Here is a 23,137-nt window from a genome sequence, read left to right as displayed (position 1 = left end):
CCACTGTGGCAGGGCATTCCCCCTTGTTCTCTCTCTCTTCTTTTGGGTCCTGTGTTTTGCAAGAGAGGCATTGGGTGGCAATCATGTTTGGTCTATAGTCTACTTTCAGCATGCTTCTCCCACCCTGGGAGGATCCTCACAACACCCTTTATTTGGTGCTCTCTTCTTTATCTGAGCTTCCTTTTCCCCTAGCATGTGTGACTGGCCTCCAAGTCATGGAGCAAAATTCCTGGTACTAATCTCAGCCACTCCTGGGTGTTATTCTCCCATTTTGTTACTTTATGTTCCCCAGATGAATGCAATCTTTCTGTGTCTATCCCGCTCTTTCTGACTCATTTTGCGTAACATGATACTTTCCATGTAGTACCACTTGTATGTAAATTTCATGACTTCATCTTTTCTAACAGCTACATAGTACTCTATTGTGTAAAGTACCAAAGTTTCTTTAACCAGTCATCTGTTCTGAGGCACTCAGGTTTTTTCCAGATTCTGGCTATTGTAAAGAGTGCTCCAGGCAGAGACTTTAAACCACTATTGTTTTATGCATGATTCCTCTGGCACCTTTTTATGCATTTTCTAGTGATTGCTTTGGGGGGACATTTCTTATTTCCTCAAACAGTTCCTTTAAATAGATTTTTTAGGGAAAACCAAAATGTTTTAAAATATTGTTTGTAACATAATCACATAACAGAGAATAGGTCTATGTAGAAGATAAACCTTTGTAGATTTCAGCTTTACACATTAATATTTTACTAATTCTCTTTTCCCCTTCGCTTGCATTGCTATTTTAAGGAACATTCAAAGAAGGATTTGCCCAAGCCCTAGAACTGCAACAAATTATCACTCACAAAATTCTGTGCTGCTTCTATCCTTTGTGATTGAAACGGAACTTGCTATTTTGATTCCAGCATCAAAAAGTTGAAATATCCCACCCTATGACACTGTCTAGTATGCTGAGGAATGTATTCAGAGACACACTGAAAAATAACTCAGCTCCTCCTTTCCTGTTCCAAACATCCAGTAGCAGAAACTATAAACACTTGCAAAATAAACAAAGGTAGATAAATGCCCAGAGATCTCGGCAGATCTGGCCTGAAAATCCCATCCAGTCTGCTTCAGGCCTCTGATTCCTCTTGCACAGACATTGCCATTTCTGGAGGCATTTCTCCACCCCCCCCCCCCCCCCCCGCACTCGACTGTCAAACAAAGCTCCTTTCAATTATTTTAGGAAGGATTATTAAATATTGCAATTAATTTTCTAAATGATCACTTTCAGGGAAGTTTGAGGCTTAGAGAAAAAGTGAGCAGGAAGGGTGGAGTATTCCCATATACCCCTTCTCCTTCCAGCACACTTCTCCTAGTCACTAACAGTTTGCACTTGTGTGGCATACTTATCATGGTTGGTAAATCCATATTTGCACACCTTGATTGTGTGATCCATAAAAGACATTGTTAGGGAGGACTAAAGTCCCTACTTTATACTAGAGTTCACTTTTCATGGTGCTCCTTCTGTGAGTTCTGAAAAATGCTTCCGCTCTCCCAGTGTCATTCAGAATGGTCTCACTGCCCTAAAAATCATGTCTCTACCTCTACATCTCTCCCACCCTATCCCCCAAGTCCCTGGAAACCACTACTCTTTCTACTGTCTTGTAGGGTTTTTTTTTAATCTTTACATCTTGTCTCGAATGCCATATTTAGAATTGTACCACTGATGCCTTTACAGACTGAATTTTTAGCAATGGGCACTGAAGGCTCATCCACGTCTTCTAATGGCTTGGTAGCATTTCATTAAACTTTCACTTTTTGAAATGGTTGTAGTTCACATCCCCTGTAAGAAACAATACAGAACTACCTTGCAGCCCTTGTTCAGTTTCCACCAAACGGTTAGCATCTTGCAAAACTATAGTCCTGTCCACAACCAGAATATATTACCATGGATACAGACAGTTAAGAGATATATGCCACTCATTAACACATCTCCACTTCTCTCTCTGTTTTTACTTATTTTAAAATGCCATATTCATGGAACTATATAGAAACAACCCAGATATACTGCAACACGTAAATGTTCAAGGCACGATCTTCCATCCATTCCTTGGTATTCTGCAATCTAAGTTGATGAACTATTAAGACAGCACACATAGGTAAATCTGCAGAGTTTTCCACTGAGTAAAAGAAACCAATGCCCAAAGGTACAGGGTGTCCTAGTTTGGGCTAGTGAGAACTGGTTTTGTTGGAGCCCTTGTTTGCGCCTGTTGGAGTTTCTGGATTGTTTGCATCTTTAGCTCTAGGTCTGAGCAAAATGAGGCCAAAATAATGAAGAAAGATTCAGAGAATTTTTGATATGTAACTCCTTAGTTCCTTCCTGAGTTCCCTGGCTGGTCTTCCTTCAACACCACACCTTTCAGTGTCTCTTTTTTTTTTCAGTGTCTCTTATGTTTATTTCATACATAACTCTTAGGCCTTTTAATTATACTTAGTGGACATACAGTGAGAAGTTATATAGATTATCTTTCTAGAAGCAGAAATCTTGGTATTATAATTTTTACAATCATTCCGGTACCTCTTCATGTGCCATCAATTATGAAAATAAAATTATTTTCTTTTTCCAAAAAAGGTGAAAAATATTGACATGTAATTCTGTTGGTATTTTTCCCCCCAAACATCTCAAAAAGTCTAATTATTGGTATTGATTTGCCACATCCTGAAGGAATATTAGCTCAGTCAGAAGAATCTTAAGAGACCCAGATTTTCTTGCTGTGCATATAACACCAGTTCACAGCAGCAAGAAATCTCTGCAGTGTTTATACACTCTTTCTACATGCCATGTACAAGCCAATTACTTTATATGACACATTTTATGTCACCCTCACATATGGCTATGTAGTGGGTACTATAGTTAGTATCAGCTCCACTTTAGAGATCAGAAAACTGAGGTTTAGAATAAAATAGAGAATACATTGATGATCCTACAGTTAGAAAGCAGTGGAGTCAGAACTCAACTAAAAGCAGTACAAGTAAATAACACTGGACCTTGATCACCGCACGCATATTGAGCAGGCCCTAAATTACGGGATTTAGCGAAAGGTATTAAAAAAAAAACACTGCTTCCTTTGGTATTTTCAGGTGCATGAATTTTGTTTTGCAGGTGTAGATGGCATGAACCTCGGCAAAAAGGTCAGCGTCCCCAGAGACATAATGTTGGAAGAGTTATCCCATCTCAGTAACCGTGGGGCCAGATTATTTAAGATGCGACAAAGAAGGTCTGACAAGTACACATTCGAAAACTTCCAGTATGAATCCAAAATGCAAATGAATGTAAGTAGACACCTACCTGGTGGCACTTGAGTGGCAGCAGCATTTCCAGATGTGTCTTACTGTTAGATTCCCCAACAAAGACTCTACGTTTCCTTGTTGATTCTGTTAGAATTTCTTTTGTGATAATGAATAATTGAGGTGTATAAACGAAAGAAGCACTGTGAATGATATGAGTAACTTTTGAGTTCCATGAGCTGTTGTCAGCCCCTAGAGTGTGGAAAAACTGGTCTGTTCTGCTGGGAAGAGGGAGGGGGGTGGAAAGTGGTGGTATTAAAAGTCTCCATAATCTTATCACCACTTGTTAAATGTTTGAAACGGAAATGTTTCCAAAGACCAGAGCACGGCACAAAGAGTAAGCATTTTGAGGTTCTGAGTACATCCCAGCACTGAAATGTGTGTGGGATTGATATAGCTGGCTTGCTGCACTTTCTATACATAGCATAGGGCACTCTGTAACTTATAAACAACAAAATCTTTGTGTTGTTAAAAATCAGGCAATTTTTTTTGAGCAACAATTCCCCTCAAGTTAGTAGACAAATTAACCAGTTCAACTACCTGTTCTGTATTGAATTTGTATGCCATTCATTTATTTTTCATTTTTGTTTCATTGATAGAGGCCACACACAGTGGTACCCAGGGAGTGCTGGGAGCTCACTCTGCGGCTTGCTGGGTCTGTGCTCTCCCCCTGCCACAGTGGTTCATTCGGTCACATTCACTCAGAGAGATTGCAGAGGAAGAAGTTTACAGGAGCAAAACAACTCACACTGGGAAGTGGCTCTAAAAATAAAATACCAGGCATGGAGTCGAAAAGGGATATTATAATGGCTCCAAACTTGAAACCTTGGGGACTTTAATAAATGTGTTTTGTTTGCTGGAGGTTTCTTCCTACAGCTATGAAAAATTTAGATGTTTCCTTTCCAACTGAAGCCTGAAAACTGACCAGATGCCATTGCTAACAAGTTGTTCTGAATGCATAGCTCTACTCTTTTTAGCCAGGTTGATTCCACTGAGCTCCCTTGCTCTAATTATTAAAACATAGAGTGGCTAGAGAGATAGTACAGAGAGTACATTGCTTTCCTGGCTTGTGATTGACTCCAGTTCACTCCACATGGTCCCCCACTCACTGCCAGATGTGATCCCCAAGCACAGAGTCAGGAGTAAGCTCTGAGAACCTATGGGTGTGTCCCCAAATTCCCAAACCTGTAAATAAAAACATGTTATAGAATATCTACAACCACAGACACTACAGATTTATCTATTCCCAACATTTCTATTGTCCTCATTATCTTTCTGATTAATAATGTTGAAAGATATCTAATTTAGTCTTTCTTTTATGTCTCAGTAATGACCATCCAACATCGATAAATTGAAGCTAGTTAAATCATGAAATCATCAGACATACAATTTTATTCAACTATCTTCACTTTTTGAATAAACGGCATCAGGGAATGGCCTCTCAAACAGCACTGGGGGGTGCAGGGCCATTCCCAGGGATTCTTGGCCAAACAGGTTGGCAGCTCAACAGGAGGTTCCCAGGATGTAGGGCTAGTCAGGTCCTGCAGGTTGGAGACCACCAGGGCCACACCTGGTAAAGCTCAGGAGGTCACTGCGGCCACATCTACAGGTGCTTGGGATGCTAGTGAAGCTGGGATGAAGCCAGGATCAATTCCTGTACCACCTCCATAGCTCTGTCTTTCCATTTTTGAAGGAAGAATTTCTACTTGAAATCATGAATAACTGTAATGTAATGTTACTCTATAATGGTGCCCAGTATCCTCTTATCAAAAGAGTCTGTGGCTAAAACAGTATGAGCCTAAAATCATCTTTATCCCCTCTGACAGTATGATTATATAATCATATTCTTTCCATAGCAACCACAGGGAAGCAGCTTTACAGACTAATATGAAATAAGGTGGCTTAAGGCATCCTTTGAAAAGTTATCTAGAAGTCTAGACGTCTGACCAAATTTTAATGGAGGTTTTCATAACTGACCTTTACATCTTTCAGAGTAATTTTTTCACCGTGCTTCTGGAGGAAGGCACAGGGAGATTGAAATGCATTGCAGGGCCAGGGAACGGCTCAGTAAAAAACACTTGCATGCATGTGTGAGGCCCCTGGTTTGATCCTGGCACTGCAAAAACTAAGTAAATAAAATTTTAAAACATCTTTAAGAATGAAACAAGGCTGAGCAGCAATGCATTTTCAGGCCCTAGAATCAAACACTGGCCCAATAGATTCCCAGGAGTTTCTCTGGCATGGGCCCCTGGGCCCTCTGAGCACTCTTTGGGAGCCCTCCCCTAAAAAAATACAAAAAGAGACTATGGGGCCAGATAGTGCAGCAGGCAAGGCACTTGCCTTCCATGTGGGTTCAATCCCTAGTACCACATAGAGTTTCCTTAGCTCCACTAGAGTGATCCTTGAGCACAGAGCCAAGAGTAATCCCTGAGACTTCCTGGTACGAGCCCAACCCCCTTCCTGTCTCACCCTCCCTCCCAAAAAAATAGAATGTAACATCTTCTCTCATCACAAGTATTTCAAATTATTGAGAATAATCTTGCATCGCTTTGCTGGCTATACATAAAATATATAAGTATCTTTTGGGGGGGGGGGTTAAATGAATAATAATTAAAAAGAAGACCTGAGCAGAAAAACTGAATAAACAAGTAAATGCTGAGAAATAATTCAGAACACGTATGCAATGAGGGCGTGTGCCACTGCCTTACATAACATAGTCCAACGTCTGATGAAATGTACTCTTCCTTCTTTGGAAATGAGGAAAGCTGTAATCAAAGAAGTGCATTGATTTTACTTCAGCAACTCCATAAAAGAGAAGACTGGAAGCCAGCTCTCAGAATTCTAGAGGTCTTGGCACCAACATCAATTTTACTGTAATTAAAGGAAGCTTTGGCCTGGCAACTAGGAGATCAGGGTTTGCCTTTGGCTCTCTCACAAGCTGTAGGATTTGGAGTTAACTTTAAAATATCTTTGCTGTTTCTAAACCTCTTTACTCATTTAGAAAATAAAGGTATGTACTCAAATGTTCTCTAAAGTAATCTCCAGCATTGTGGGTCTATGCTCTCTCACCTAAATGTCTCAAAATGACTTATACGGAAAAGCATTGAGGAAGATAATGAATCTCAGTCTGGAGATCTTGCAATAGTTCTGCTTTCTAAAGGTACTGGATTACAAATTAGGGCAAGCATTGTTAACACGGCAGCAGTATTTTTAAAAAATAAGATTAAGTTAAGGTCTATTTTCATTCATTTATTTATACTTTGATAAATATTTATTAAATGCCTACTGTCTCTTAGATATTATACTGACAGCTCAAAGATAAGTAAATGTAGCTATTGTCTGGAGATGGAGCGATAAAATTACATTGAAAGAGAGCACAGCTATTTTATTTCTGCCTCCTTCTTGAATCATCTCTATGACTTATGTCATACTAAATTATTGACTACATTTTCTGCAATGAGATGCTCCGCTTCCCTTGAGCTACAGGTATGATCAAAATAATGATTTAACTTGTATTCATACATCATACATTTTATTTTACCATAATTATGAGATTGTTTGATGGCCAAATAAGCCAACTCCTGCTACTCAGTGCTGTCTGTTCCCAAATTAAGTATTCTTTAAAAAGTAGGAAAAAATAAGCACAGTTCAAGCTCACGCTAAAGAGAAACTTGCAAAGTCAAGTCAAACATGCCTCCTCTGACATAACAACCACAAGCAGGAAAGGTGTAATCTTCAAGCGAAGGTACATTTGTATGACACACAGGACAATGGGGAAGGCCTCATTCCTATCTTTTTCAAGTTACCTTTTTTGCTGCCAGTTTTTTGTTTTTGTTTATTTTTTGTTTTGTTCTTGGTTTGTTTTTGGTTTCGGGATGGGGACAGGCTACCAAATGTTGCACAGAAGTCCCAGTACCCCACTGGCAATTCTCAGCCAACAGAGCTGGTAATTCAGTGCAAGGGCCTGAGAACGCCGTGCTTCTTGGAGCAGCAGTGCCAGGGCCTATGGAACCCAGGTTGGGGACACAGCAAGCATGCCCCCCAATCACTCCTCCACTTCCTAGCCGCTATCCACTTCTCTTATTCAAATGAAAATGGATGGAAACAGAAATGAATGAAGAAAATAAGGATCTAAGGGGGGAAATTCAATAGATATTATCCATGATAACTAGAATTCTCTTCTATTAACTGCTACTGAAGGCTGTACAGCCAAAAAAATCCACTATTTATATCTCTCGAAAGAAACATGTGTCCTTAATAACTATTATAGACTTTTTTAAAAAATACCTCAAAATTTTAAATAATATTGAGGGAGAAAAGTAATTCTAATATAAAACCAAATGAAATCTACTCAGTTTAAAAATAACCCTACTGTGGAAAAAAAAAGCCTTCTACTATGTGGAAGGTATGATCAAGGTATGATCAAGGTATGATCAAGGTATGATCTACTATGTAAGTGGCATAGACTAAGGAACATATTTCTATATTTCATGCACTACTGGGAGTCCAGAGCATTTCTAAAACATCTGTTCTGTGGATGTATGGGGAAGGATAGAACAGATGTTTTTAAAACTAGTTTATTTCTATTGACATGTCAACGGAAAGCATGGAATAGAAATTAGACATCTGTTTATAATTTTTTGGTTTATAAGTCATGTTATTGCTCTCATCTTATTTTGTTTAGGGTAAAGTAACTGGGGAAAAAGTAACACCATTTCATTTGTCTCTCTGAGTTTTCCTGAAGGGACTCATGCATGATGGAACACTGTAATTTAAGGCTTATATTATAACTAAAATAAGTCACTACCCAGTTATTATAAGGCTTTGTTTGTATACTTTGCAGTGATAGAGGTACCAGGTGTCTCCTGATAATTAATGGCTAGCTAGAAAGAGTTGCTTTTCCTGCTCATCATCAATCCCCTAAGAAAACGCCTGTGAAGAAAATTGTTATTATGAGTCTTAATGTAAATAGAATGGCTTGTAGTATGGGTGAAATTCACTTTATGAGCACATGTCAGGAAATTAGAAGAGATATTTATACAGAATACATCTGAACTTCTTATATTCAGCTGGAAATATAGAAAAAATATAAGAAATATAGGAAAAATATGGAAATAAAAGGGGGAAAAGTAGCAAGATCCTCCTCTTTTTTAAACAAAAATGTAACATAGGGTCAGAAATGAAAAAAAAGAAAAATGTGAATATAATCGATGCAGTGAAACACTCGAGATAATAGCTAATTCAAAGGGCTTAACACTAGAAAGGTGCATTCACAGTATTATAAATCACAATAACAATTAAAGTAGGGGAAATAAGCCAAACAAAGTGCTAAATACATTCCATAATACCTCATTACACCAGAAGTTTAAGATTTTTCTGTTGCTGCCTATTAAACAAAATACACTCATAAACCCAGTCATCAAGAACTTGAATTTACCTAATAAATGAGACCTCTGTGGCCTCTTTCCATCATAATTTTATCAGCTCAGACCCAGAAATGATAATTTTTACATAAGTAAGTATTGGGATACAAGAGCAAAATAGTCTTTTATCTACACAGTTCAAAAAATTTAAGTATTAAAATGTAAATTGGTATTTTATTAGAAGAACTTATATCTAAAAGCAATATAATAGTTTGTCATTAGGAAAGTCAAAAATAAGATCAGAATCAGTTATTTGCCATGGTATTCAATTGTTTTTCACAAATCTGAAAAATGGACTGACTGTTTTACTAAAACAATGTTTCATTAAAGATACAAAGCTACTTTGGTAGACATTATCTATTACAATATTCATTTTTCACTACTAAAACGCAAATTGATGGTTTTGAAAGTGCCATGTTATTGCCACAATCATAACAAAGCAAGTTCTCCTAGAACTTAAAGAGAAAGACATCTCTGGAAGCATTTTACTTTCTCAAAATCTCAAATTCTTTCTGCTACAGGTCCATAAATTTATTTATTTATTCATTTGCTTTACACAACAGCTATATACTTCCGTTTAAAGCTGGCAAAGCCTGGCAAGCTCCCTGTGACATATTCAATATGCCAAACACAATAACAACAAGTCTCAAAATGGAGACGTTACTGGGCCCACTTGAGCAAACTGATGAACAACGGGAGGACAGTGTTTTGTTTTTATTTATTTGCTTTACACAACAGCTATATACTTCAGTTTAAAGTTAAAGAAAGATATTAAAGAATCTAATTAACTGCCAGCTATATAAAAGATAATTTATTGGCTACTGTGGTCTATGGTTAGATTTGTAAAGACTTAAAAAATAAAGGGCCAAAGTGATAGTATGGTGATTAGGGAGAGCGCTTGCCTTGTACACAGCTGAGCTGGGCTCTATCCCTGGCACCCTATATGATCAGTCACCTAAGGATGCCAGGAATGATCTTTGCATACAGAGCCAAGACTAAACCCTGAGGACTTTTGGGTGTGCTCCCCCAAATTAAATAGATATGCATTGCTAGAATAGTGTAAGAGTAAATTAAATAACTTATACAAAGCCCTCATTGTCTGATGCACGTAAGACTCTATTATTTATTATTTATTGTATTGCCGGTATAAAATATTTTAGATAGACAACAGGAATATTTCATTCAATGACTCAATTATAAAACCAGGTAAATGATGAGGTTCCAGGAAGCAGTGAAGCAGGGATATGTTTAAGTGCTGAATACAGATGGAGTCTTGTACAGATGATATCTTCTATTAGCATGCCTAACATTTTATATTTTAAAGCAGATTTTGCTTTTGATCAAATACAGCACAATCTTGCAATGCAGAATGGAAAACTGGATGGCAGCACCCTGGAGGGGGGTTCACAGCAGGCTCCATTCACTCCTCCCAACACCCCAGACCCACGAAGCCCCCCAAATCCAGACAGCATTGCACCAGGTAATGAATCCTCTTACGTTGTGAATAAAGTGTTGTGCACTTTAAGGCTGATTCACACCATTTGGATCTCGCAGTAAATGGTGCTAAAATAACACAACTTTTCTCATTATATATATACATATGTATAAATATGTGTATATATATATATATATATATATATATATATATAGCATGGGTTTGGGACCACACTGAGCTGTGCTTAGGACTCACTCATGGCTCTGCATTCAGGGATCACTCCTGGCAATCTCAGGAGACCATATGGGATGCTGATAATCAAACCCCAATCAATTGTTTGGCCACATGCAAAGCAAATGCCATACCCACACTACTATCTCTCCAGACCCTGAAATATTTTTCAAATGTGAAAAGAGTGAACCAATTGTTATTCTTCAGTTTAATATATCATTATAAAACCCTTTAATTATTGTGAACATGACCTAGAAACTTTACAAACTATTTCAAAGAAAATAGGTTAGGAACCAGAGAGATAGCGCAACAGGTAAGGCACTTGCCTTACGTGTCACCAACCCAGGTTGGATCTCCAGCATCCCATATGGTTGTGCAGAGTCAGGAGTAACCCCTGAGTATCATTGGGTGTGGCCAAAAACTAAGAAATAAAAAAATAAAAGTTAAAGAAAAGAAGCTGGGTTAAAAATACAATACAAAGTTACATATATGCAGGAGTTACATAATGCTGAAAGTTATGTTTACAGTGAAGAAAGACTGAGAAAAAACACAAAAATAAAATCATTGTATTCAGGTGTTGAGATTTTGAGGAACTTTTTAAAATATAAAATTAAAACATTCTGTTTCTACATGATTGCTTTCTGATCAACATTAGGCAAGAATTAGGAAATAAAATGTGGTATTTGTGATGACAGACCTGTGAATACCAAGGAACTATGCTTTTATAGGGAAGACAGGAAAGCTTCACCATAGACCTCATCCCAAACCAAAGCCTGAAATTAGACAGCGTAGGTGAGAAGAATTAGGGAGAGAAATCTAAGCACAGGGATAAATGGACCAAGTAAGGAAGCACAAGGGTGTACAACAAATAGATCCAGAGTTCTGGGGCACAAAATGTGAGAAGAGATGAGATGAGACTAGAACATGTATGTAGAGTTGAATATAGATGTTGGTCCTAGGTGCCAAGATAGCATCTTGAGGAAGGAAATTCTGTCACGTACTCAAGTGTTCTAGTTCAAAAACTCACTACTAGGGTCTGGGAATGTGGTCAGCAGTTGAGCAACATGCCTTGAATATGTCAGGCCCAGGTTCCCTGCCTCAGCACCACCTTACTCCCATCACTCTCCACTCCTGTCCCCTCCCCCCACAATCAAATGTCAAAGGTCAGTTGGACACCAATGGGGGGGGTCCCAGAGAGAAAGGTAGAGAGCAGAAGAATTAGTATGAGAGTTTTTATAAAGTCCATCAAAAAGTGGGCAAGGCCTGAAAAAAGCTGGTGTAATGGAAAGGAAGAGTAAGGAGGAATTTATTGGAACAAAGATTCCCGGTGATTTGTTAACATAGGACTTGTAGGTCACTCTTGAGACTTACTGAGGTTAAAACTGTGGGAGGAAGAACCCATTGTCAACCTTTTCAATAGTTGCCTAAGTTTGATTCATTAACATAGAAGTTGAAAGCCACTGTTTTAGAAATACTTTAAAATATCATTAATGATACTTAAGAGATTTGTGGTGGGAATTTGGAATAAAGCCTCAGATTAAAATATTCACTAAAATGACATAAAAGGCATCTGGTTATATGATACAATATCTACATATAGGATTAGACAGGTGATAAGGGGCACTAGGGACATAGTATTTATTGGGACAAATAGAAGAGATTGTTGAGTAAGTCTGAAGGATGTTTATTTTTATAAATTGAAACTTGGAGCCATGAACTTATAGGTCATAATTAAAGCACAAATAAGACATGGAATTTCTTGAACAGAATGTATACTAGAAGAGCTTTGAATAGCAGCAGTATTCGAGTGGCAAGCAAGAGAGAAACAGCCTACCAAAAGAGTCTGCATTCAACTCTGGTGGCGAGTCAAAGAATATGAAATAAATCATGATAGTCACCTCAAGAGGGGATTATCACAGGCTGTTAAGGGAGATGAACCTCTTCCCATAAAGGGTAGGTATGGTTTCAACACAAAAAGAAATCATGTTAGAGACGGAAAACCTGGAAGGAGGAGAGAGCAGATGGGAAGGGGGTTGGCACAGTTGGAAAGAGCAGATGGGGCGGCACACAGTCACAAGGATGCGTGGATGGAGGAGACACAGCTGTGTGTTGGGTGACAGAAGATGTGCATGAGAACATGGCTTCATGTTTATGCTGGGAATTTGTGAGACTTTTTTGAATGGCACTTAGAGAAAACTTAGCCCACATGAGAAGAACAAATTGAGGAGGTGAGACCCAAAGCAGCAGAGTTAGGTAAGATATTTTCAGAAACAAAAGTCAACCCAGGGTGGAGACATCAGGGAATTAGATGAGGGCAGGCAGAGGCCAGCAAGACCAGTTCCTGCTTCCTCGTTTGGAACCTTTGCAACACACAGACTGCTGGGCAATTTAAGATCAACAAGACCCATGGACTGCTCTAACGAGTCAGCAGCAAGAAAAGGGAGATTTTGTTTTTATTACCATTTCCCCAGAGATTTGACCTATAAGAGACACTTTCAGGACATTTTTCAATTCACGAAGTGTGAAGTCTAAAAACCTGGTTTATATATTTAAAAGTTAAAGGAATAATTTCAGTGCGCAAATATATACTAAAACAATCGAGGAGGAAATAACTATCATAAACATGAGGAAAAGTGGTGTTCTTTTTTAAGATGCAGTAAGTTTAAACAAAAAGCCAAACACTTTCAGACTCCTCTTGTCTGAGAGATATAAAAAGAATGTATTCTTGCTCAAATTGCCCCAGCATGAACATTTTAATCAGGTGCAATGTTAGGTGAAGAATAATGCTCGAGGCACTCTATATTAACTAATTCTTATTCTGTTTTTGTTACAAAGGGTATTCGGGACCTCTGAAGGAAATCCCTCCAGAAAGATTCAACACCACAGCGATCCCAAAGTACTATCAGTCACCTTGGGAACAGGCCATTAGCGGTGACCCTGAGCTTTTAGAGGCTTTATATCCTAAACTTTTCATGCCCGAAGGCAAGACAGACCTGCCGGATTACAGGAGTTTTAACAGGTAATTCAGTTATCCGGTCTGATAATCTGGGTAGAATACCACTCTTGGTCCTGCTTTATATACCAAAACACAGGCAACCAAACCCTCTGGTAGAGAAAAAAAATTACTTTTAGACCTTAAATCACAATACTGGATATTTCATAACCCCTACAAGCAATATGCTAATATGTCATCCTTGATCTTTTGACACTAAAAAAAGAAAAAGAAGGCAATGATTCAGAAACTAGCAATGTTTTAACATCAGTGTTATCTCCCACATTGAAAGATGTTATTTTAATAAGAGTTTTTAATTCGAAAATTGTGTGTTGCTTCAAACACAGTGCTATTTCAGAAAGAATTCACTTGACAGGACTTTGAGAACTACTGTGACACTCCAAATTTCAATTTATATTTTTAAGCCAGATTAAAGGTAATTTATGGATTTATTTATTTACAAGACATGAGTACATATAAACCAAGATTTATGCTGCAAAAATATTTGTAGATAATATGTAAGTTATTATTTACACTGTCACTATCACTGTCCTCCCATTTACACATCAGACATTTATTTTTCCTGTTATTATTTTTGGAGAGCCCGGCAAGCTACCGAGAGTATTCGATATGCCAGACACAGTAACAACAAAGTCTCCAATGGAGACGTTACTGGGCCCGCTCGAGCAAATCGATGATCAACGGGAGGGCCTTTACTTTTACTTTACTTTACTTATTATTTTTAAATAAACTTATCTCCTTCTGGATTATAACATATATTATACTTTATTGAGATTCCAGAGATCAAACCCACGTCTCATGCATGCAAGCATGTGCTTTATTATTGAGTCAATTCCCCAACCCCAAGATATATATTTTCATTTTTTAGCTTTAATATTAACTAGGTTGTTTCTTGAATCCAAAAGGAACAGCATAGAAACTCTAAACCTCTCTTTAATCTTACAAAACTCTTTAAAAAGCATATCTATCATTTCTCATAATTGGAGTTTTTTTTCTTCTTTTTTCCTAAACTTAATTTCAAAAAATTTAAACATTCTAGTTCAGGTAACATGTTAACAATAGCACTAATGTTTGCGGTTCTGATGCACACAGTAACCACACTCACGATACATTTTTAATAATTTCACAGTTCATTCTTTGACCATTTGATTTTCCTTTTGGAGAAAAAGATCTCTAGTGTGTTGTTTCATATCCCCCAAAACCAGATTCAACGTAGAGGATGCTTAATGATATTCATTAAAATCACTAAGGAACCGGGATGTGCCCCAAGAAGTAGAGCATCATCTGCCTTATGTGCCAGGCCCTGAGCTTGATCTCTGGTAGCACCACATGCCCACTGAGCACTGCCTAGAGTGGCCCTGGTGAGCCCCCAGTACCAAAGGGTATTGACCTGGTGACCCCAGCACCACTTTGGCTAGCCCTGACCTCAAGTACCATTGGGAGTAGCCCACACACAAAATAGAAAAATAAAATAAAAATTAGTAAGTTAACTAGTATATGTTTTTATAAGTTACAAGTGTTTCTTAAAGAGCAGTCTTTTTGTTGCCTTAAAATATTGTTCTAATTTGATTCCCAGAACTATCCACTGTCTCCCCAAGCCCCACCAGGAGCACAAAGCCAAGAGTTGCCTCTGAGTGCAAAAGAGTAGAGCCCAAAACACAAACCAAAAAAATGCATTTTTCTATTGAAAATGTAGCTTTCATATACTACTATAGTAACCATTTAGTATTATATCTATTATTAGTAACATATTATCATTTTCTATTAATATTATTAGGATGATTAATACCACTATGGTCTAACACTCTATCTATTGGTAATAAAAGGTAAAAGGTAAAGGCCCTCCCATTGATCATCGATTTGCTCGAGTGGGCCCAGTAACGTCTCCATTGGAGACTTTGTTGTTACTGTGTCTGGCATATCGAATACTCTCGGTAGCTTGGGCTCTCTGAGAGGGGCGGAGGAATCGAACTCGGGTCGGCCATGTTGGCTGCGTGCAAGGCAAACGCCCTACCCGCTGTGCTATCGCTCCAGACCATCTATTGGTAATACTTTTCTTTAATGCATGAAGAGTAACCATAGAATTTAAGGAAGGGTTGAGGAGAGGCATGGAAAGCAGTTTAGAGGCCCTTTCTAATGATACAATCTGTTCCAAAATGATGCTGTAAGGCCGGAGTGATAGTGTAGTGGGTAGGGCACTAGCCTTGTACATGGCTAACCCCTATTCAATCGTGGCACCCTGTTGTGTCTCTGAGCCCCTACAAGAGGATCCCTGAGCACAGAGCCCCGAGAAACACCAGGTGTGGCCCTTAAACAAAACAAAAATTCATTTAAAGTCAGATGGGCATTTTATAGGACTTAGGCTACAGGAATTGCAGAGATTTGTGGTTACCTTTCAGTAGAGTATTCCAAATCTTTTAGTGGGAATTTTTGCTTCACTAAAACTTGAAAATCTGTTTAGAGATGTTAGGAACCTCACCTGCCGCTTCTCACTTTGCTAAACATTTCTGTTAATGGGCTCTCTTTGTGTACAGAGGCCATAAAAATTCAGACAAACAGGATATAGTCTCAATGGTGCCAAAGAAAAGACAACTCTGCTGTTCAAACAGCAACCTTTCATTGGATCCGTGGTCGGACATGGGTTATGGAACGGAAGGGGATGTTTTCATTTCAAAGAGAAGAAAATGACCCATAAATTGGGAGGGTAAAGCAAAACAGAACTGGGTTAAAATGGAAAGTGATACTCCACATGCCAAGTCCAAATACTGGGTTTCAGTGACAAGAAACATTTTAAAATCTTATTTAATTCAGAAAAATAAGTAAGAGTAAAATTACTGCTGTAAATAATAAATACAAGATTTGTTTGAACTGATCAAATTCAAGTGCGACTGCTCCTTGCATCTAGAAATAATCACCTCTATTCTTGTGTATCCTGTGGATGACCATATATTCATTTTGCTTATTGTCGTTGGGGCTGGCTCACACCAGGCTGTTTTCACTTCGGGTGACCCAGAATGGGGCGGGTAAGAGTCCTCCCTGCCCCAAGGGACCCAGGCCCGGCAGCTGACCTCCACTACCCAACTACTGCCATGCTCCAGGCCACTTTCCGTACCTCGCGGCCGCTTCGCTTCACGGCCGCATGACACATCATAAGACACTTCCTACCCATTTTCCATACTTACCCACCATATTTGATGAGGTTCAGAATTTAGGCAACAAATCATAGAGAGAAATATATATATAATATGCATAATATGATATATATGTCATTGTCTGTCACTGTCATTGTCCTCCCGTTGTTCGTCAATTTGCTCGAGTGGGCTCAGTAACGTCTCCATTGTGACACTTGTTACTGTGTTTGGCATATCGAATACATCACAGGTAGCTTGCCAGGCTTTGCCATGCGGGAGAGATACTTTCAGTAGCTTGCCAGTCTCTCCAAGAGGGGCAGAGGAATCGAACTCGGTACAAGAAGCAATTTAATAACTTGCATGGGAATAACTAAACCACCTGTTTATATACAGTGGCAAGCTGCCAAAATGATCAAATATTGTGTTGCACATCTGAGACATCCAAGAATAGAAAGCTTGACTTATGTTCTGAATCAAACTTCAGTCAAAAAGCACTTTAATTTCTAAATCAAATGAAAAAACATGGACCATTGAATCAATTACTTGTGTTGCAAAAGTAACTGCAATGTGATATGGACACAGTTTTCCTGAGTGGGTGATCCCTGTGCCGCTTCTAGAACTATCCAGAGTGGTGGTAGTGGCCTCAGGTCCCTGGGGGTTAAGGAGTGCATTTTCTGTTTATTTGCTTAAAGAAGGTAGATTTCCAGGAGGTCACAGAGTAATTTCTTTTTCTGTAAAGGGGAAGTAGGCCAAATAAGACTGGGAACCTCTGACTTAGAAACAGGATACTCCAAAGTACACTGATCTACTTAGAAAGTGATCTCAAGACCCAAATGCTGTGGGATATTGCTGGGACCAAAAAAAGTGGGCCTCCACTAAGTCTGTCTGTCTGGTTCTAGAATAGGTGGGTAATGTTATAAAAATCACTTATTTGTGCCTCAATTTTACCAATTCAGTAGGAATAGAAGTAGAATCAAGTCAGAAGACAATTGTGAGAATTTAATGAGAGAATTATAAAGTCAAAAAGTACTCACAAAAGATGCAAAATCTCAGATCATTCAAAAGACTGAGTTAGTGTTTGTGATTTAACATCATCTCAGGCAGGTTCCTCTAGCAGGAGAGCTCGGGAAGCACTTAGAACAGTGTCTGGTGCATGGTATCCACTCAAACACTAACTTTCTTTACTTTACTCTTTTTTTTAATATATATAATGTAGTTGCATATTTTATTTTTTATTAATTTTATTGAATCACGGTGAGATAGTTATAAACTTTCATGTTTGGGTTACAATCACAAAATGATCAAGCACCCATCCCTCCACCAGTGCACATTCCCCACCACCAATATCCCCGATATAACTCCCCCTTTTCCCACCCTCCCTCTGCCTCCATGGCAGATATGATTCCCCATAATCTCTCTCTACTTTTGGGCATTATGGTTCGCAATACAGACCCTGAGAGGCTATCATGTTTGGTCCTTTATCTACTTTCTGCACACATCTCCCATCCCGACTGGTTCCTCCAGTCATCTTTTTCTTAGCGATCCCTTCTCTATTCCACCTGCCTTCTCCCCTTTGCTCATGAGGCAGGCTTCCAGCCATGGAGCAATCCATCTGTCCCATATATCTACTGTCCTTAGGTGTCAGCCTCATGTTATGCCGTTTTATACTCCACAAATGAGTGCAGTCCTTTTATGTCTGTCCCTCTCTTTCTGACTCATTTCACTTAGCATGATACTATCCATTTCTATCCATTTATAAGCAAAGTTCATGACTTCATCTCTCCTGACAGCTGCATAGTATTCCATTGTGTAGATGTACCAAAGTTTCTTTAACCAGTCATCTGTTCTAGGCCACTTGGGTTGTTTCTAGATTTTGGCTATTATGAACAGTGCTGCAATGAACATATAGGTACAGATGTCATTTCTACTGTGCTTTTTTGCATCCTCGGGATATATTCCCAGAAGTGGTATAGCGGGGTCATATGGAAGCTCAATTTCTAGTGTTTGAAGGACTGTCCATATTTCAAACACTAACTTTCATCATTACTAGTTCCTCTAATGTTTAGTCACCATAAAGTACCTGAGAAATAATCTACATTCTTCAACTTCTTTCTCAAATTCATCTCTTTTAGCTCCAGATTAACAGTTTGGGGCCCTAACGGTGAACACCCATATGGTTCTCACATCCAGTCTGCAGATATTTACCTCAAGGAAGATTTTAGTCTCACTGTCCCCTCACCAGTACTGTTTCATGGCAACACTGCTTTATAAATAAATGAGCCACTCAACTCTCCATTCAAAATTTCAAGTCCTTGACTTGCTTTTATGCATCATTTTCTTAATCCCACATCCGTCCCTCTTGAGTTTCCTAATGGTTGGTCATTATCAACACCCAGGTCACCATCAAAACCTTAATTGCAATCACCCTTTTCCTACCACCTTTTATCTTGACTTTCCCCATATTTTTCGCTTCAGTAATGCTTGTTCTATGCATCAGAGCCATCCATTTCAAGGTCCATTGGTCACTCTCTCCTCAACTCACCAGACTCTGTGATCCGTCACTATTACTAACATATAACTGTTCACAGAAATGAGGATGTTCAGGAAATATCAGAGTGATTCAACTTCAAATAAAGTCAGATCTATTCCAGGGCTTAAAATAATCTCCATGGTACCAAAGAATCTATCTAGTCTTGTCTGTTGCATGGTGCAAAATGTTTCTGAGCTAGGATCTTCTAAAGTGCAATACATCAAGTACAATTATATTGTAATGTGCTGCAAAGATAGATTGGGGAGAATTCTAATCATCTTGCAGTACAGTGATAATAAATAAGGTAGACATATCAAGTGGATAGAACGAGGGATGAATATGGGATTTAAGGAGTGAAGTACATAGAAACATGACAATTTGCTTACTTCTGACAGTACATGTGGTATGGTAGTAAAAAGTGTAAAATTGTACCCCCCAGATATGTACAGTCCTATTAACCAATGTCATTACCACACGTACTCTACCAGCAATCTCAGCCTGCTTTCATTTCCCAAACATGCTAATACTATTTGTGACTTAACTTCTCTAAAGAAGCTCTGCCTGAGTTGCTGAGGGATTATGTTGTTCTGTTCAGGTTAACTTCTGATAATAACTGGCTTAATGTTACTTCTTCAGAGACATCTTCCCAGTATATCTATTCAGCTGGCTATGCTCTGTGACTTCAACTTCTTTCAGCTTTTCATATTGTTCTACCATTTTTGGAACTCTGTCTAGATGTTTACCTTTTATTGTTGTTTTTGTTTTTATTTGTTCTGGTTTTGAATCACACCTGACAGTTCCTTGGGGGACCATACAGGGTACTGGGGACTGAATCCAGATAAGCAGCATGCAAGGCAAGCACCCTACCCTCTGTACTATCATTCTGGCCCCAATGATATTTACCATTTGGGCTCCTTTGATAAGTTACTGGAGCCTGGGCTTTGCATGACTCATTGCTCTATCTACAGAGCTTAGAACTGTGCCTGTTAATGAATGAATCAACAAGTGAATGCCAAGAAGAATCAGACTTTATTTGGATATTGAGATTTTTGAGGTGGAGAGAGAAAGTTGGAAAAAATAAACCTTCTCCTTTTAGAGCTTCACAGATGATGCAAACTAAACCACATTCTTCAAAAGAGAAGCTGATAACACAAAATTCCATATCATAAACCAGAGTGATGGCGTAAACCAAGTGATGCTACAGGAATTCAGCTAAGGAAAGGGGTGTGACTTGGAGGGTTGGAAGGAAATTAGAATTTAAAGGACAGAGGATATGCAAAGGTGGAGAGATGGTAAGGAGGAAATGTTTTAAGAAGAGGCATTGTTAATAATGGCACAGAGACCAGAACTGTTTATAATGAACTCAGATTTCAGGTAATAGATGCATTCAGGATAACCCTTACAGAACATACAAATGTTTTATGTTTTACATATCATTCTTTTATCAGATCGGCCCGAGGTTATCTAGAGTCACCAATCGCTTCAGTTAGATGGGCTGGAGAGATAGCACAGCGGGTAGGGCGTCTGCCTTGCACGCAGCCAACATGGCTGAAACGGGAGAGCCCGGCAAGCTACTGAGAGTATTCGATATGCCAAACACAGTAACAACAAAGTCTCCAAAGGAGACTAGGCCCGCTCGAGCAAATCGACGATCAACGGGAGGGCCTTTACCTTTACCTTTTACCTTTTATCAGATATGTCAGTTACCAAAAGGCACTGTCATTGGCCAAGAACATGGCTCAGTAAAAAGTGTGTGTTTTCTATGTGTAAGGCTCTGGGTTTGAGACCAGATCACACACACACACACACACACACACACACACACACACACACACAGAGTATGGTCCTTAAATGGAAATGGTTGCCTAAGAGGTAAAAAACTGAAAATTATTCTAAGAATATAATGTAACGACAGGCCCATATCATTGTGGACTAACTTGTTTTCTGTCAAATATGATAGACATTCAATTCATCTATTTCTTTTCTTCTCCATTTCCCACAGAGTTGCTACCCCATTTGGTGGTTTTGAAAAGGCATCGAAAATGGTTAAATTTAAGGTTCCAGATTTTGACTTACTGCTTACAACAGATCCCAGGTTCATGGCCTTTGCAAATCCTCTTTCTGGCAGACGGTCCTTTAATAGGAGCCCCAAGGGGTGGGCATCTGAGAATATTCCTATCGTGATCACAACTGAATCCACAGAAGAGATCACTGCGCCAGAATCTACAGTGCCAGAATCAGAAGACTTATGAAAAGCAAGTAGGATATCCACAACAACCTCTGAACAAAAGGCCTTCTCTTCCATTACTCCACTTACTGGCAAACCCCCTCACACTCTTCATTCTTAGCAGTAATTTAATTAGCAATTCAGCCACTTATCTTGTGTAGTGATTAATGTTAACCTTATATCAAATACTAATAAATAATTCCAAATCTTGTTTTAAAAGAGTTTTAACTCCTTTGTCTTTATTCAGTTTTCACCTGGTCTAAACAGCCCAACCTCTTCACAGAGATAATTTACAAAGTTTAATTTTTGGTTCTGTTCAAAATGATCTACTCCCAAGTAGACTTTTCATATGAAATCAAGAGTCCATATAGAATGTAAGATATTCAGATTCGTTCAGAGTTTTATTTAGGGTATTAAAGTTACATAAGATGATATACAAATATTTATGGAAAAAAGGGTCATAGTTTCTTTTTTTGGAAACCTTAATAAAAAGTACATCTGAATAGCCTTTTCACTATTCAGTCACATATTTGTAATTCATATATAGTCATGTATATCCTGTGAAATGAATTATATGCTATTTTTAGATGATACTATACTTTTTATTTCTTGTTTCTGTAACATCAATTTGTAAAGTGATTTGTATTTATTATGTGCTTCAAATTATTAGAAAACTTTTCAAGATGGCACTTTCTGTTGGATTGGGTGTTCAGTTGGGTTATTATTGGTTATTATTATGGGCTATTATTTGTTTAGTACTAGGTAACTTTGGCCCTCCCGTTGTTCGTCGATTTGAAAGTCAATGACTCAGGTAAGTCATACCAATGCAGCTTAATTACCCTAGATATACTTAGAAATCCTAATGCAGTGTGTTCATTAGCTTCAAATTCCTGTATGTGTTTTTTTAGAGTGATAACAAATTAAACATAAACCGATACATATATAAATAAATGTATGTATGCATAAGGAGAATATCTTTGTATTCAAATCTTTGAATTTGAATCTTTAAATTGTTTTTGTTTGGGGTTACACCAGCAGTGCTCAGGGGTTACTCATGACTCTGTGCTCAGGGATCATTCCTGGCGGGACTCAGGGGACAATATCTGATGCTGGGGACTGAATTTGGCTCCGCTGAATTTGGCTCCCTGAAGGCAAGTACTGATCCACTCTGCTATCTCTCCAGCCCTAAATCCTGCTCAAATTCTTAAGTACTAGGTCCTACATGTTACAAAACAGAACAAGAAATAGAGAACACAAGAGTATCTAAAATAGTAAGCAATCCACGTCTCAGGAGGTGCATGAATATATTGGTATAAAAGACTCATAGAGAAAACCATTGGTATATCTTACAATATTTTTGGTCTTAAAGTATAATTGAGGAAGATATACTTAATACTTTCAGGATGGAACTGACAAGAAATTTCCATCAATTCTTCTCATTTTTGGTAACTTCAGAGTTTCATGATATTTATATCAGGGGAGATATGTCTCATACATACAAAACTATTACTAGATTAAGTGTGGTAGATGTGGTAGATAGGAAGGAGAATGTAAAGAAAATATCACCTATTGAAAAAATAAATGTCTTTATGTGTTGGAGTTGGTTGCTTGTTTTAATCATCCTCTAGACATTAAGCAAACAAATTTTATTTTATTTCATCTTTTGTGGGGGTGGAGCCACACCCAGTTGTACTCAGGGCTCACTCCTGGCTCTGCACTCAAGAATCACTCCTGGCAGGCTTAGGGGATCAAATGGCTGATGGGAATCAAAGCTAGATTGGTCACATGCAAGGCAAGCGCCCTACCCACTGTAC

General features: G+C 38.5%; 1 protein-coding gene across 2 annotated transcripts in view; it reads left to right on the top strand.

Annotated features, from left to right (window-relative positions):
• Positions 1–21,544, top strand: part of MYOZ2 (myozenin 2) — a 33,407-nt gene extending 11,863 nt beyond the window's left edge. For both annotated transcript variants that reach the window (XM_056116939.1, XM_056116941.1), the window contains 4 exons: positions 3,149–3,318; positions 10,107–10,236; positions 13,258–13,441; positions 21,099–21,544. In XM_056116939.1, the coding sequence (XP_055972914.1) occupies positions 3,149–3,318; positions 10,107–10,236; positions 13,258–13,441; positions 21,099–21,348 (734 nt within the window). In that variant the 3' untranslated portion in view covers positions 21,349–21,544. The remainder of the gene's footprint in view (positions 1–3,148; positions 3,319–10,106; positions 10,237–13,257; positions 13,442–21,098) is intronic.
• The last annotated feature ends 1,593 nt before the right edge of the window (positions 21,545–23,137 follow it).

Source organism: Sorex fumeus, unplaced genomic scaffold (assembly GCF_029834395.1).
Source record: "Sorex fumeus unplaced genomic scaffold, SorFum_2.1 ptg000033l, whole genome shotgun sequence".
Classification (NCBI taxonomy): domain Eukaryota; kingdom Metazoa; phylum Chordata; class Mammalia; order Eulipotyphla; family Soricidae; genus Sorex; species Sorex fumeus.
This window is presented reverse-complemented; position numbering and strand designations above follow the sequence as displayed.